Genomic DNA, 17345 nt, shown 5'->3' with positions numbered 1-17345 from the left:
GGACCTTGCCACCAAATCCCTGGTACCAAAGATTCCAGGATGACCTGTCAACGCAGAAGAATGAACCTCAGAAATGACTTTACTGGTCCAATCATCAGGAACAAACAGTCTACCAGGTGGGCAACGATCAGGTCTATCCGCCTGAAACTCCTGCAAGGCCCGCCGCAGGTCTGGAGAAACGGCAGACAATATCACTCCATCCTTAAGGATACCTGTAGGTTCAGAGTTACCAGGGGAGTCAGGCTCAAAACTCCTAGAAAGGGCATCCGCCTTAACATTCTTAGAACCCGGCAGGTAGGACACCACAAAATTAAACCGAGAGAAAAACAACGACCAGCGCGCCTGTCTAGGATTCAGGCGTCTGGCGGACTCAAGATAAATTAGATTTTTGTGGTCAGTCAATACCACCACCTGATGTCTAGCCCCCTCAAGCCAATGACGCCACTCCTCAAAAGCCCACTTCATGGCCAAAAGCTCCCGATTCCCAACATCATAATTCCGCTCGGCGGGCGAAAATTTACGCGAGAAAAAGGCACAAGGTCTCATCACGGAACAATCGGAACTTCTCTGCGACAAAACCGCCCCAGCTCCGATTTCAGAAGCGTCGACCTCAACCTGAAAAGGAAGAGCAACATCAGGCTGACGCAACACAAGGGCGGAAGAAAAGCGGCGCTTAAGCTCCCGAAAGGCCTCCACAGCAGCAGGGGACCAATCAGCAACATCAGCACCCTTCTTAGTCAAATCAGTCAATGGTTTAACAACATCAGAAAAACCAGCAATAAATCGACGATAAAAGTTAGCAAAGCCCAAAAATTTCTGAAGACTCTTAAGAGAAGAAGGTTGCGTCCAATCACAAATAGCCTGAACCTTGACAGGATCCATCTCGATGGAAGAGGGGGAAAAAATATATCCCAAAAAGGAAATCTTTTGAACCCCAAAAACGCACTTAGAACCCTTCACACACAAGGAATTAGACCGCAAAACCTGAAAAACCCTCCTGACCTGCTGGACATGAGAGTCCCAGTCATCCGAAAAAATCAAAATATCATCCAGATACACAATCATAAATTTATCCAAATAATCACGGAAAATGTCATGCATATAGGACTGAAAGACTGAAGGGGCATTTGAAAGACCAAAAGGCATCACCAAATACTCAAAGTGGCCCTCGGGCGTATTAAATGCGGTCTTCCACTCATCCCCCTGCTTAATTCGCACCAAATTATACGCCCCACGGAGATCTATCTTAGAGAACCACTTGGCCCCCTTTATGCGAGCAAACAAATCAGTCAGCAGTGGCAACGGATATTGATATTTAACCGTGATTTTATTCAAAAGCCGATAATCAATACACGGCCTCAAAGAGCCATCTTTCTTAGCCACAAAGAAAAAACCGGCTCCTAAGGGAGATGACGAAGGACGAATATGTCCCTTTTCCAAGGACTCCTTTATATATTCTCGCATAGCAGCATGTTCAGGCACAGACAGATTAAATAAACGACCCTTAGGGTATTTACTACCCGGAATCAAATCTATGGCACAATCGCACTCCCGGTGCGGAGGTAATGAACCAAGCTTAGGTTCTTCAAAAACGTCACGATATTCAGTCAAGAATTCAGGAATCTCAGAGGGAATAGATGATGAAATGGAAACCACAGGTACGTCCCCATGCGTCCCCTTACATCCCCAGCTTAACACAGACATAGCTTTCCAGTCAAGGACTGGGTTATGAGATTGCAGCCATGGCAATCCAAGCACCAACACATCATGTAGGTTATACAGCACAAGAAAGCGAATAATCTCCTGATGATCCGGATTAATCCGCATAGTTACTTGTGTCCAGTATTGTGGTTTATTACTAGCCAATGGGGTGGAGTCAATCCCCTTCAGGGGTATAGGAGTTTCAAGAGGCTCCAAATCATACCCACAGCGTTTGGCAAAGGACCAATCCATAAGACTCAAAGCGGTGCCAGAGTCGACATAGGCATCCGCGGTAATAGATGATAAAGAACAAATCAGGGTCACAGATAGAATAAACTTAGACTGTAAAGTGCCAATTGAAACAGACTTATCAAGCTTCTTAGTACGCTTAGAGCATGCTGATATAACATGAGTTGAATCACCGCAATAGAAGCACAACCCATTTTTTCGTCTTAAATTCTGCCGTTCACTTCTGGACAGAATTCTATCACATTGCATATTCTCTGGCGTCTTCTCAGTAGACACCGCCAAATGGTGCACAGGTTTGCGCTCCCGCAGACGCCTATCGATCTGGATAGCCATTGTCATGGACTCATTCAGACCCGCAGGCACAGGGAACCCCACCATAACATCCTTAATGGCATCAGAGAGACCCTCTCTGAAATTCGCCGCCAGGGCGCACTCATTCCACTGAGTAAGCACAGCCCATTTACGGAATTTCTGGCAGTATATTTCAGCTTCGTCTTGCCCCTGAGATAGGGACATCAAGGCCTTTTCCGCCTGAAGCTCTAACTGAGGTTCCTCATAAAGCAACCCCAAGGCCAGAAAAAACGCATCCACATTGAGCAACGCAGGATCCCCTGGAGCCAATGCAAAAGCCCAATCCTGAGGGTCGCCCCGGAGCAAGGAAATCACAATCCTGACCTGCTGAGCAGGATCTCCAGCAGAGCGAGATTTCAGGGACAAAAACAACTTGCAATTATTTTTGAAATTTTGAAAGCAAGATCTATTCCCCGAGAAAAATTCAGGCAAAGGAATTCTAGGTTCAGATATAGGAACATGAACAACAAAATCTTGTAAATTTTGAACTTTCGTGGTGAGATTATTCAAACCTGCAGCTAAACTCTGAATATCCATTTTAAACAGGTGAACACAGAGCCATTCCAGGATTAGAAGGAGAGAGAGAGAGAGAAAGGCTGCAATATAGGCAGACTTGCAAGAGATTCAATTACAAGCACACTCAGAACTGAAGGGAAGGGAAAAAAAAAAAAAATCTTCAGCAGACTTCTCTTTTCTCTCCTTTCTCTGTCAATTAATTTAACCCTTTGGGGCCAGTCAAACTGTTATGGTTCTCAATGGCAAGAGAACATAGCCCAGCAAACATAAGTACTAGCTCTTGGAAGGATGGAAACTAAACTGACCATGAACTAAACCTGCCGCACAACTAACAGTAGCCGGGTAGCGTTGCCTACGTTTTTTATCCCTAGACGCCCAGCGCCGGCCGGAGGACTAACTAATCCTGGCAGAGGAAAATATAGTCCTGGCTCACCTCTAGAGAAATTTCCCCGATAGGCAGACAGAGGCCCCCACATATATTGGCGGTGATTTTAGATGAAATGACAAACGTAGTATGAAAATAGGTTTAGCAAAATTGAGGTCCGCTTACTAGATAGCAGGAAGACAGAAAGGGCACTTTCATGGTCAGCTGAAAACCCTATCAAAACGCCATCCTGAAATTACTTTAAGACTCTAGTATTAACTCATAACATCAGAGTGGCAATTTCAGATCACAAGAGCTTTCCAGACACAGAAACAAAACTACAGCTGTGAACTGGAACAAAATGCAAAAACAAACGAGGACTAAAGTCCAACTTAGCTGGGAGTTGTCTAGCAGCAGGAACATGCACAGAAAGGCTTCTGATTACAATGTTGACCGGCATGGAAGTGACAGAGGAGCAAGGTTAAATAGCGACTCCCACATCCTGATGGAAACAGGTGAACAGAGGGGATGATGCACACCAGTTCAATTCCACCAGTGGCCACCGGGGGAGCCCAAAATCCAATTTCACAACACCCGCCCCCACCACATTACCACACATAATCCCGCCCCCCACCACATTACCACACATAATCCCGCCCCTCCACCACATCACCGCACATAATCCCACCCCCCACCACATTACCACACATAATCCCACCCCCCACCACATTACCACACATAATCCCGCCCCCCACCACATCACCACACATAATCCCGCCCCCCAACACATCACCACACATAATCCCGCCCCTCCACCACATCACCACACACAATCCCGCCCCCTATCACATTACTACACATAGTCCTGCCCCCATATCACCACACATAATCCCGCCCCCCACCACTTCACCACACATAATCCCGCCTCTCCACCACATCACCACACATAATCCTGCCCTCCGACCACATTACCATGCATAATCCCGCCCCCACCACATAACCACACATAATTCCGCCCCTACCACATTACCACACATAATCCCGCCCCCCACATTACCACATGAGTCTCCGTCCCCACACATTACCACATGAGGCTTTGTCCCCACATATTACCACACGAGGCTCTGTCCCCACACATTACCACATGAGGCTCCGTCCCCACACATTACCACATGAGGCTTTGTCCCCACATATTACTACACGAGGCTCTGTCCCCACACATTACCACATGAGGCTCCGTCCCCACACATTACCACATGAGGCTTTGTCCCCACATATTACCACACGAGGCTCTGTCCCCACACATTACCACACGAGGCTCCGTCCCCTCACATTACCACACAAGGCTCCGTCCCCACATATTACCCAGCAGCGTTAATTAGATAGCAATGAGCGTGCCGAGCGTTAGCTGGCTGGAAACAGCTAGTTATTATTTAAGCACTGACACGTTATAGTATTTTTTTCTATTTTCATGTAATACACTCTTCCTTCCCCAACACTTGTGTGGACTACATACCACTAATACCTAAGTCTATTTGCTATTTATTTTTTCCTTGCGTACAGTATGTATATATATGTGTGTATATATATATATATATATATATATATATATATATATATATATATATATATATAAATAAATAAATATGTGTATGCCTAATTTTTGTCATGATTTAATAGAAATGTATGACACTTTATTTGTGGACTATTGACTCGATGTTCTTAGTTTATTTGTTTTTATAAGGCAGGAAGATAGAGGAAAGGGTGACACTCTGGAATTCCTTAAAAACTCTTCTTTATTTGCACTTTAAATCGATTGCATAAGGGAAAGGATCCACCAGATTTAGGCTGCTGTCACACTAGCAGTATTTGGTCAGTATTTTACATCAGTATGTGTAAGCCAAAACCAGGAGTGGGTGATAAATACAGAAGTGGAGCATATGTTTCTATTATACTTTTACTCTAATTGTTCCACTCCTGGTTTTGGCTGACAAATACTGATGTAAAATACTGACCAAATACTGCTAGTGTGACGGCAGCCTTATAGAACATGTCTGAGAAGTTCATTGTTCAGACCCAGAGGTTCTGAGCTTTGCGGGACTTGAGAGAGTACACTTACCCGAACCGTGAGGAAACACGAGGCTATATGGATTATCCTTTCCCATGCACAAGGTCCCTTTGGTTTTAATGATGAAATAGACATGTCTATATTTGTATAAATGTATGTGAATTTATTTGATGTCTTTGTTTGTAATTAGTGTTATTGCCTGTGGCAGGACAGGTGTGCCCCCTATAAAAGGGGTTGTCCTCCCATGTTAAACCGTACCTGGACTTGTTGAAGCAACAGTTGGATGTGAAACGGCTGCTCCCCGATGTTTTAATGATGAAAATAAAGAAGAGTTTTTAAGGAATTTCAGAGTGCCACCCTTTTTTCTATGTTCTTGACTTCCAAAAGACTTGCCTATCTCCGTGTGGCGCACCTTTTAACCTTGGTGCCTTCAAGCTGTAAACCATCCCATGAAGCTGCTATAAGGTACGCAAGACTGAATGGTGCCGCCTGTTTTCTCTTTGACCTCGATTATTTGTTTTTATAGTCACTCCGCAATTTTACTGAGCTAAGACCTTCTCTTACACAGTGATAGCTGTTTTCTATATTACATTTTCAAGCATAGGGTGAGGATTTTGAAGCAGATTTTCAGTGTGGATAAATCTACTCAAACAAATCTGCAAACAAATACGCGGCATATGAACATTGACTTATAGTTATGTATATTTTCTGTATATTGCATTGTCGTGAATGAGGACAGCAGAGAGAAGCTGTTCAGTGTGAGAAGATGTGGATCAAGCACTGCTCAGCAATCACCATCGCTATGGTAACAGTACAACAAACCCAGAGTCCTAGCACTCCCGCCTGTAACCTCTGATTGGCTGAGTCCTCTGTTCTGCTGTTCTAATTGGTCATTGGGATTGTCAGCCTGAAATAAAGTAGCCTAGCAAGTTTATGTATAGTGACAGTCAACAGAAATCTGAGCAGACCCTGCCTGCTGGCAGCTTTATTCAACATTTAGCTGCATGTTCTTATTTTTGGGGAGTTATGTTTTTACAAGGACTCAAGATTTAATCCCTTTTGGACAAAGCTTTAGCAGCATAATAATTAATATTAATATTGTGATTGATAAACCAGTGCTTACAGTAATATGGTGCTAGGCAAGAGGTTTTCTAAGGACATGAGTCCAATGCTTCCTTCAGTGGAAGAAGCAAAAGATGCAGAAGAGGAAGAAGTCAACCATTCCTTGGGAGGAATTCCTAGCAGACCACCCAGCAGACCACTGTCACAACTGAGCAGAGGAAGTGTCAGCAACAAAGTAAGTTATTTATTTTATGTGTGTAAAGAAGATGGTCTATAGAACAGATGTCATAATAAACAGTGAAACCTCGCCAAGATGTAGCAGTGTGCGTGTGTGTGTGTATATATATATATATATATATATATATATATATATATATATATATATACTAGATGGTAGCCCGATTCTAAAGCATTGGGTATTCTAGAATATGTATGTAGTTTATTTATGAAGATTTTAGAATAATACATTGAATACACAGGATTTGGCCAACCGCGACCAATTAGCAAAGCGTGGTTCAAATCCCGCGCTAATTCGCGGCCGGACTGCGCCTGTCGCTGATTGTTCGCAGCCAGCCACGTAGTATATAGCACAGCCATGTAGTATATAACAGCCCATGTAGTACATAGCACAGCCACGTAGTATATAGCACAGCCCATGGAGTATATAGCACAGCCCACGGAGTATATAGCACAGCCCACGGAGTATATAGCACAGCCACTTAGTATATAACACAGCCCACGGAGTGTATAACAGCCCACATAGCATATAACACACCCACTTAGTTTATAACAGCCCACGTAGCATATAACACAGCTCACGTAGTATAAAACAGCCCATGTAGTGTATAACACAGCCCACGTAGTGTATAACACAGCCCACGTAGTAAATAGCACAGCCACACAGGATATAGTTACATAGTTATTAAGGTTGAAGGAAGACTAAGTCCATCTAGTTCAACCCATAGCCTAACCTAACATGCCCTAACATGTTGATCCAGAGGAAGGTAAAAATATAACACAGCCCACATAGGATATAACACAGCCCACGTAGTACATTGCACAGCCCACGTAGTATATTGCACAGCCCACGTAGTATATTGCACAGCCCACGTAGTACATTGCACAGCCTACGTAGAACATTGCACAGCCCACTTAGTATATAGCACAGCCCACGTAGTATATAGCACAGGCCATGTAGTATATTGCACAGCCCACGTAGTATATTGCACAGCCCACATAGTATATAGCAATGTGGGCATCATATCCCTGTTAAAAAAAGATTTAAAATAAAAAATAGTTATATACTCACCTTCCGTTGGCCCCCGGATCCAGGCGAAGGGTTTACCGATGCTACTCGCGTGCTCCGGTCCTAAGAGTGCATTGTGGTCTTGCGATATGATGACGTAGCGATCTCACGAGACCGCTACGTCATCATCTCGCGATATCGCAATGCATGGAGCAGTCACCGGAACGTCGCGAGGAGCGGGAAAGGCCTGTTCTGGATCCGAGTATATAACTATTTTTTATTTTTTTATTATTTTTAACATTAGATCTTTTTACTATTGATGCTGCATAGGCAGCATCAATAGTAAAAAGTTGGTCACACAGGGTTAATAGCAGCGTTAATGGAGTGCGTTACACCGCGGCATAACGCGGTCCGTTAACGCTGCCAATAACCCTGTGTGAGCGGTGACTGCAGGGGAGTATGGAGCGGGCGCTGGGCACTGACTGCGGGGAGTAAGGAGCGGCCTTTTTGCCGCCGGACTGTGCCCGTCACTGATTGGTCGTGGCTGTTTTGCAGCGACCAATCAGCGACTTGGGATTTCCGTTACAGACAGAAAGACAGACAGAGAAAGGCGGAAGTGACCCTTAGACAATTATATAGTAGATAGATATATTTATATATGCATAAATATATATATAGCTGAAAGTGTTTGCACCCTTGAAATTGTTCCACAAAATGAAGTATTTCCCCAGAAAATTATTGCAATTACACATCTTTTTATTATACACATTTTTATTTACTTTTTGTGTATTGGAACAACACAAAAAAAACATTAAATTGGACATAATTTCACACAAAAAAAAATGGTCCTGACAAAACTATTGGCGCCTTTCCAAAATTGAGGATAAACAACTTTGTTTCAAGCATGTGATGCTTGTTCCATCTCACCTGTGGTGAGTTACAGCTGTGGGCAATATGAAAATCTCACCTGAAACCAGATGAAAAGGGGAGATGTTGACTTAATCTTTGCATTGTGTATATTTGTGTGCCACACTAATCATGGAGAACAGAAAAAGAAGAGAACTGTCTGAGGACAAGAGAACCAAAATTGTTGAAAAATATCAATCTCAAGGTTACATGCTCATCTCCAGAGATCTTGATGTTCCTTTGTCCACAGTGCACAGCATAATCAACCCCATGGCCCTAGTAGCTACCCTACCTGAACGTAGGATGGCATGCTAGGCCATGGGTCTTCCATCTGGTCAATGACCCCAAACATACTTCAAGAAGGAACCAGATAAGGATGTAAGCAAAGCTCTGGAGAATTCTAAAGTGGCCAGCAATGAGCCGAATCTAAATCCCATTGAACACCTGTGGAGAGATGTTAAAATTGCCACTGGGAGAACAATTCCTTCAAATATGAGAGACCTAGAACAGCTTACAAAAGAGAGGTCCAAAATTCCAGTTAAGAGGTGTAAAAAGCTTGTTGATGATTATAGGAAGCAATTGATTGCAGTTATTTATTTCAAAGAGTGTGCAGCCAAATATTAAATTGAGGCTGCCAATAATTTTGTCTGGCCCATTTTGGGGGCTTTGTGTGAAATTATGTCCAATTTGCCTTTTTTTCTCTGCTTTTTGGTGTTGCTCAAATAAACATTTATAACAAAACGTGTAATTGCACAAGTTTTCTGGGAAAAATACTTTATTTTCTGGAACAATTTCAAGGGTGTCAACACTCTCGGCCATGACTGTGTGTATGTATCAAATACTTATTTTCCCCACTGCATGTATTATATATATATATATATATACAGTGGGGAAAATAAGTATTTGATACACTGCCAATTTTGCAAGTTTTCCCACCTACAAAGAATGGAGAGGTCTGTAATTTTTATTATAGGTACACTTCAACTGTGAGAGACAGAATATTTAAAAAAAATCCAGAAAATCCCATTGTATGGTCGCCATTTTGGGCTATTAAATAGCTCTTTTTTCACCTTCAATTGGTGTGCGGCCTCCATTTTTTATTACTTTTCACTGAGCTGGGCAGTTCATATATAGTCTCTCCAAAAGTGGGTGTCCGGTTGGGACCTAGGTAGGTTTTAACATTAGAGAGTGTAGTTACTGTCCCAATTGGGCACACCTTGTCGCGGTGGGACAGCTTTATGCCTTTTTTTTTTTTTAATCAAAAACAGTGTTTACTACGTACACTATGTTAATTTAATGCACCTGCTATTTTACTTGCTCATTTTCATTAGGGTATATGCACACATTGTCCCCTTCCTTGGTTTTCTCCATTATATATATATATATATATATATATATATATATATATATATATATATATATATACACAGTATATATATATTATATATATGTTTATTTTTTTATTGTCTAAATACAAGGGAAATATGTTATCTTTAAAGTGAACCTGTCAGCAAGATTTTGCTAAGTAAACTACAATCACAGAGATCTGTCTTGTGGTTCTTGAGTAAACAGTGTTAGAAGTTTTCAGTTAATGAGATGCCCATGCAATGGGATGGGACTGTAGGCAGAGTCTTATCTTCCTGCTATAAGTCAGAGAAACCAAGGAGAGATCTGTCCACAGGCCCGCCCCAAAGCACAAACAGTCTGCGTCTCTCTCTCTGTCTCTATGGTGAGGAACATGTTTGCTTCAGGGCAGGCCTGTGGGCAGGTCTCTCCTTGGTTTCTCTAGCTTAGAGCAGGAAGAGAAGACTTTGCATACAGTCCCACCCTGGAGCATGATAATCTCAACTGAAAACTTCTAACACTGATTACACAAGAACCACAAGACTGATTTTTTCACCCCAGGTATCACTTTCATCACTGCCAACCTGACAATGCCTGTAGTTTGCTTAGCAAAATCCTGCTGACAGATTTGCCTTAACAACTTTAGGCCTTTTAGAGATTATTTCATATTCAACTTGCTTAATTGTTCAGAATAACAGTAATTGTGAACAGGCGTACATATACATGACATTATATTTACAGTTGTGTGAAAAATGATTTGCCCACTTCCTGATTTCCTATTCTTTAGCATGTTTGTCACACTTAAATGTTTCAGATCACCAAACAATTTTAAATATTAAGCAAAGATAACACAAGTAAACATAAAATGCAATTTTTAAATGAAGGTCTTTATTATTAAGTTATGAAGTAAAAAAAAAATCCAAACCTGTGTGAAAAATAGTTGCCCCCTAAACCTAATAACTGTTTGGGCCACCCTTAGCAGCAACAACTGCAATCAAGCATTTGAAATAACGAGCATGCCACAGCATCTCAATCGGATTAAGGTTAGGACCTTGACTAGGCCACTCCAAACTCTTAATTTTGTTTATCTTAAGCCATTCAGAGGTGGACTTGCTGGTGTGCTCTGGATCATTGTCCTGCTGCATAACCCAAGTGTGCTTCAGCTTAAGGTCATGAGCAGACGGCTGGATATTCCAAATCTTCCTGGTCCTGGAGTAGCAAAACTGCCCCAGATTATCACACTACTACCAGCATATTTTACTGTTGGTATGATGTTTCTTTTCTGAAATGCTGTGTTACTTCTATGCCAGATTTAATGGGACATACACATTCCAAAAAGTTCAACTTTTATTAGTCCATACAGTATTATCCCTAAAGTCTTATGGATTATTAAGATGTTTTCTGAGATGAGCCTTTATGTTTTTATTGCTAAGCAGTGGTTTTTGTCTTGGAATTCTGCCATGCTGGTCATTTTTACCCAGTCTTATGGTGGAGTCATGAACACTGACCTTAACTGAGGCAAGTGAGGCTTGCAGTTCTTTGGAGGTTGTTGTGGGTTCTTTTGTGACCTCTTGGATGAGTTGTTACTACACTCATGGGGTGAATTTAGTCAGCCTCTCACTCATGGGAAGGTTCACCACTGTTCTATGTTTTCACCATTTGTGAAGCATGACTCTCACTGTGTCTCTGGAGTGCCAAACTTTTTCCAGACTGATAGTTATCAATTACGTTGTTTCCCATTTGTTCCAGAATTTCTTTGGATTGTGGCATGATATCTAGCTTTTGAACATCTTTTGATCTACTTCTCTTTGTTAGGCAGGTCCTTTTTAAATGATTTCTCAATTGAGAACAGGTGTGGCTGTATTAAAAAAAATAAAAAAAGTTTCCAAAAATAAAGTTTCAGAGAAAGTTCTCTCTATTTTGGTCTGGTACCTCCCATCTTCATGCGATGATGTCCTCTTCCTTGCTTCTGTCGCGGCTCCTGCCCAGGCATACTTTAGTTGCCCTGTTGAGGGCAGAGCAAAGTACTGCAGTGCGCAGGTGCCAGAAAAGGTCCGAGAAGCCCAGCAGCTGCACACTGTAGTACTTTGCGCTGCCCTCAACAGGGCAGATAAAGTAAACCTGCGCAGGAGTCGTGACAGAAGCAAGGAAGAGGACGTCATCGCATGAAGATGGGAGGTGCCGGACCGCGACGCCCATCGGACCCGGACCGCCCCTGGGTGAGTATAATATAATTTGTTTTTCTTATCTTTCAGGTTACATCAGGGTGCTTATCTACAGCATTACAGAATGCTGTAGAAAAGTCCCTGATGGTGCTGGCCAAAGCTTATATACGAAAAAGTAGGTGACAGATTCCCTTTAAGGTTTAGTATAGGACTTATAGTTTAAGTTTAGGAAGGGAAATATGCAGTGATGGGCATATTAGTGAGAGGAAATAGTTAAGATACAGTTAATGTTTTTGAGATTAGCCATGGGAGTGGGTTGGGTGATATAAAAGGGAGCAGTTCCTGGTTAGGTTAGATTGAGAGATAGATAAAGTTTTAGTAAGAGTACAAGGCCAGGGGGCTGGAAGACACGAGAAGTACTCATTGTTGAAGCAGCATGAAAACAGTATGAAAACGTCAGCAACTATCTTCAGCGTACATTCCTGTAGCGTCCGGGGCCTATGGCTTGAACTAGGCACTGGGAAGCGTGCCTTATACCCTTCCAACAAGTGGAAACCATATGGAGAAATGCCTGAGGGAGACAGAATGGGACTTATGAATACTGCAAAGCTGGACGGAGTACCAGCGGGGCTGAAGGTGCCAGTAAGCAAAGTGATAGTTCAGGTCGAATCAACAGAGAACACGAAAACCTACTATGCTGTATCATCAATTGAACTCAGACTGTTAAGTAAATTTGAACTGGTTGTTAAGAAGTAAGTGTTCCCTGATTTGTGTGTCGCTGATCCTGGACCAAAGGACGTGGATTCAGCGGAGGCCTGAAAGTGAGTACTCTGCATTGCACGCAACACAGCATTAATAGACAGGAACACCGTTTATTTGTGGGTTGCCAGGGCATGGGAACGCAGCCCCTCGACTATGACTATCACATTGAGCATCTTACAGCAACACTATTATTCTGCAGATTAACCCCATATCTGTAGGTTACTTTTAAAGATGTGCACATAGTTATCCAATAAAAGGTATAATTTTAACATCATAATTAAGTTAGGAGTGCAAAGATTAAAAATATACTAGGTTTCTGGCAGGCTTATTACAAACCAGGTTTATACAAAAGTAAAAAGTCCCTGCTTCCCCATATGTAAGTAGGTATGAAGGACATGAACATGAGATGTTACATGTAACTTGCTTGATAGCAGCACTGTTCTATCCGCTGGATTTGAGCTGGGCTCATCAGTCGTGGCAGTTATTGTGTTATACAGTTACTAGCTATTGAACCTGTTCTAAACTCGGGTGGCAAGCATTTTTATTGGTACATTTATACAGTGACTTCAATAAAACGGCACAGTATGCGCACACGCTAACTCCGATGCCATCTTATTGAAGTAGTATATTACAATGTCAGGATAGCAGTGCGCACGCTCCGACCATAGGCATAATGGCGATGGCCGGCAAGTGGCAATAAAATGGTGCCGGAGATCCCGGTATGCGCACACGCTGACTCCGTCACCAATTTATTGAAGAAAAGTACTACAACATCAACAACATAGAAGTGTGCACTAGCTGGCCATAGGGATAATGGAGCCGTAGTGCGGTATGCGCATGCACTGACCCTGGCGCATCCCGGCTTCGGACATAAGGATACATCCACCGTTATATATAAGATTTAATGTTATAAACGAGAACTACTGGGTCTTTTCTAGATTGTACCAAGATCAGAGAGAGCAAGGTTCATGACTGAAGAAGATGTGAAGCAGGAAGCTAAGGAGGATATACCCACAGAAAAAGACCAAGAACAGACAGTACCAGATAAACTCCAAGAAGTTGCTGGCAAAGCTGAAGACACTAAACCTGAAGACTGGGACACAGATTTAGAAATTAAAGGTTTGTTCCTAGACCCGGATATCTGAATTAAAATACCAATCACATTCCAGCACACGTTATCTGTAAGAGCTACGTGGCGCATGAAACATGTGACCTTTGTTAGATCTGGTCAAAGCTTCAAAAGAGATGGGAGATGCCAAAGAGTTCTTGCTCAGTTTGGGTCATAAACTGACATTTATACCTTGCTTCAGAGATGTTTAGTTTTTTTCAGACACTTTTTGAACCTCACTATGCAGTTGTAAAAAATGTATAAAAAATGGACATAACTAAAACCACCCCAATCAGGTTTGAGTCAGACTGGTTGCTAGAGATAAGTCGTTTGATAATTTCTTTCAATAACCTTTGGTTTTTCGTTAGGCAGTATACAGTATAGTAGATAAAAAGTATACACATCCCTGTTAAATTGCCAGGTTTTTAACATGTAAATTTTAACATGGTAAAAAATTACGCCAAGAATAATTATTTCAGAACTTTTTCCACCTTAAATGTAACCAATAATCTGTACAAATCTATTAGGCTTCTTTTACACATACCGTTGTTTTGTGGCCCCAATAGATTTCTATGGGGCCGCAAAAACGGGCAGCAGTAATTCCACGGTGCGCCGTATGGCCATACTTATGGCAGTAAAAAAAGACCGAGCTTAAGGACACGGCCCCCATTGTAAATCAACGTGACTTCAGTTTTGCGGATTGCCTTTTTTTCCCAATACTTTTGCTATAGTATTGGGAACCCGAAAAATGGGCCTCATATAAACCCAGTAAGTGTAAAAGTAGCCTTAAGAAACAAACTGAAATTATTGTAAGAGATAAAATAAAAATAACAAAATTAAAATAATGTGGTTGCATAAGTGTGAACACTTTATTATAATTGGAGATGTGGTTGGGTTCAGCATTAGCCAATCACATTTAAGTTCATGTTAAATAGTAGTCAGTACAAAACTGCCATCATTTATTCTGATTAACCCCATATAAAGTTTATCTGTACTGGTAGGATTTTCCTGACATTTTCGTAGTTGCATTTTACAGCAAAGACCATGGTCTGTCTGTAAACAGCTTACAACACAGCAAAGGGTTCTCATTGTTGAAAGTCATCAGTCAGGAGAAGGGTACAAAAAAAATCCAAGGCATAGGATATATCATTTAAGGCTATGTTCATACATTGTGGGGTATTTTTTTTTTGCTTCATTTTTTTTATCCAAACTTTCAGCTGCATTATACAGTACCGGCAAAGACTATAAGATTTCAGAAATCTCATGCACACACATTGTTTTTTTTTTCTGACTGATCTGGGAAACTGCTGCATTTTTGAAAGCTGCAGCATGTCACTTCAAGTGTTTTTGCAGCGTTTTTTCAACCATAGAGTGTGCAGAAGCGCAGCAAAAAAATGCAGGTATCAGGTTTTGCTGTGTTTTTGGTCCAAAAACCTTATGGAAGTTGCATCTTGAGTTTCTTTGGGGGAACTATACTTTATCAGCATGCATAAGAGACCACAAAAGCAGCAAAACCTGATTTTTGTAAGCAGCTTCTTTACTGCCAAGAGAGCAGGTTTTGCCTGCAGAAAAAAAAAAATAACAACGCAACGTGTGAATATGGCCTATCACTATGAAGATGGTCAACAAGAAGTAGCTTAAATTTGGCACAACAGTGACATTACCTAGAACTGGATGGACCTCAAAAATTTATGAAGATACAAGAAGAAAATTGGTCCAGGAGGCTGCCAAGATGCCTACATTAAACATTTTTTTTACAGGACAAAAACATGCATTTTAATGGAGGCGTGTAGACTCTTTTTATATTAACTGACATGACATGACAGTCGATCAGATCAAAACTGGATTGTCACTGTGTTGACAGCAGAGAAGGAAATATGTAGCTATAACACTGCCATTATAGATCTGTTTCTGTTACTTACCCTTTCCCAATGTAGGACGCAAGAACGTCCTCCATTAAGTTGTCTCGTGGTTCTAATACCCTGACTGCTCCCACAAAGTAATAATGCTCCTTAATTGCCCACCACTTAATAATTACACTATTCTCCAAGTGCTAAAAATGTTCTCCCCTAAGGGCCCCTTCACACTGGTCGATTCTGCTACGATTACGACGCATTTGCGTCATATTCGACATCGCAGTACGAGCTCGTAGCCAGCGGTCACACTCTACGATGTTAACGCTTTTTCTGACGTAGTTGCGATGTGAACGTCACGCGTCGCAATCGTACGCTACCCTTCACACCGCCATAGTCCTACGACTCCGAGCGTGACGTATTACCAGCATGGGCGTGCTAAAACGTCACGCCCAATCAGGAGACAGGTATGCGGAAGCCCAACCCACGTAGTCGCATTACGAGCTCGTATGACCGCCGTCACATACTACGATTTCGACCGCCACAGCGAGACATTTACGACGAAAGAAAGTTCTGCTCTTTCTTTCACATCGTACGATGCTGGGCTGCGTCGCAAATCGTAACGCCATGTCACACTTTGCAACCTCGGAACGAGGACGGATAAACGTCACAAATCGAACGCTCGTTCAGACTTTGATTGCACAGTGTGAAGGGGCCCTTAACAATAGTTCCCTACACATAGTAAATATCCCATCATGCAATGCCTCAATTCTTTCCTCACAACCCCAGTCTGAGCAGTTGCAGAGGATGGAATTGGGCATGGCATGCTGAAGGGCTCGTTGGCGGCCAACTCTATTTTTAGCTGGATGGGCTTTCTCAGAAGCCCTTTCAGTTTGAAAACTATTCCAGAGCACAGTCACTGGCTTCCAATGTTGCAATACCTGTTCATCCCAGTGGCCTGGTAGAGGCCAGCACCAGCAGTTGATGTCAGGCCATCGCAAGCAGTACAATGACGCCACTGCTTTGTGCCACTTGCATCTGACAACGGAGAAGATAGAAACAGCTGCTCATTGGTGGAGAAGGGACACCTGAGAAAAATCTTTTTATTATTCAACCCCTTAGCAACATCTGGTGCATATGTACAGCACAAGTCAGTAGCATGTATATGAAGCAGGGATAGCCTGAACCACATCCAGCAGATAATGGCTGTAACACACAGCCAGGACCTGACTAACAACCATGGCATTAACAGCACATCGGCATTGTGGTGCATCATTCTATACACCCGTCAACGCACCCCGTGACGTGATCGTGGGTCATCGATGGCTTGCTATGGCAGCCGAGGGGTCTGATGAACTAGGTGCCTGTCATCACAGAGCTCCTTTGAAACTCACTGGGCTTCAAAGGAGACCATGATTTTTACTATATGCAGCAATACAGTCGATCGCAGGTTCATGTACACAAAGGGAACTAATACATACTGTAAAAAGTACAATAAACATAAAAAAGTCGTCTTAATAAACATGAGAAAAATATGTGGTATTGTCTCATCCAGAAAAGTCCGATCTATCAAAATATCAAAATAATTAACCCAATTGATAAACAATTTAAACAGAAAAAAATAAAACTGACAACATTGCGTTTTGTTTT

The 17345-nt window shown here is 42.2% G+C and overlaps 1 protein-coding gene across 1 annotated transcript in view; it reads left to right on the top strand.

Annotated features, from left to right (window-relative positions):
• The first annotated feature begins 6188 nt into the window (after positions 1-6188).
• LRRC74B (leucine rich repeat containing 74B) overlaps positions 6189-17345 on the top strand; it is a 95165-nt gene continuing 84008 nt past the window's right edge. Inside the window, exons 1-2 of the mRNA XM_077295048.1 lie at positions 6189-6546; positions 13673-13853. Coding sequence (XP_077151163.1) covers positions 6379-6546; positions 13673-13853 — 349 coding nt within the window. The 5' untranslated portion in view covers positions 6189-6378. The remainder of the gene's footprint in view (positions 6547-13672; positions 13854-17345) is intronic.

The sequence above is a fragment of the Ranitomeya variabilis genome, chromosome 1, assembly GCF_051348905.1.
Source record: "Ranitomeya variabilis isolate aRanVar5 chromosome 1, aRanVar5.hap1, whole genome shotgun sequence".
NCBI classification, from domain to species: domain Eukaryota; kingdom Metazoa; phylum Chordata; class Amphibia; order Anura; family Dendrobatidae; genus Ranitomeya; species Ranitomeya variabilis.
The sequence above is the reverse complement of the archived record's forward strand: the minus strand, read 5'-3'. Positions and strand labels throughout refer to the sequence as shown.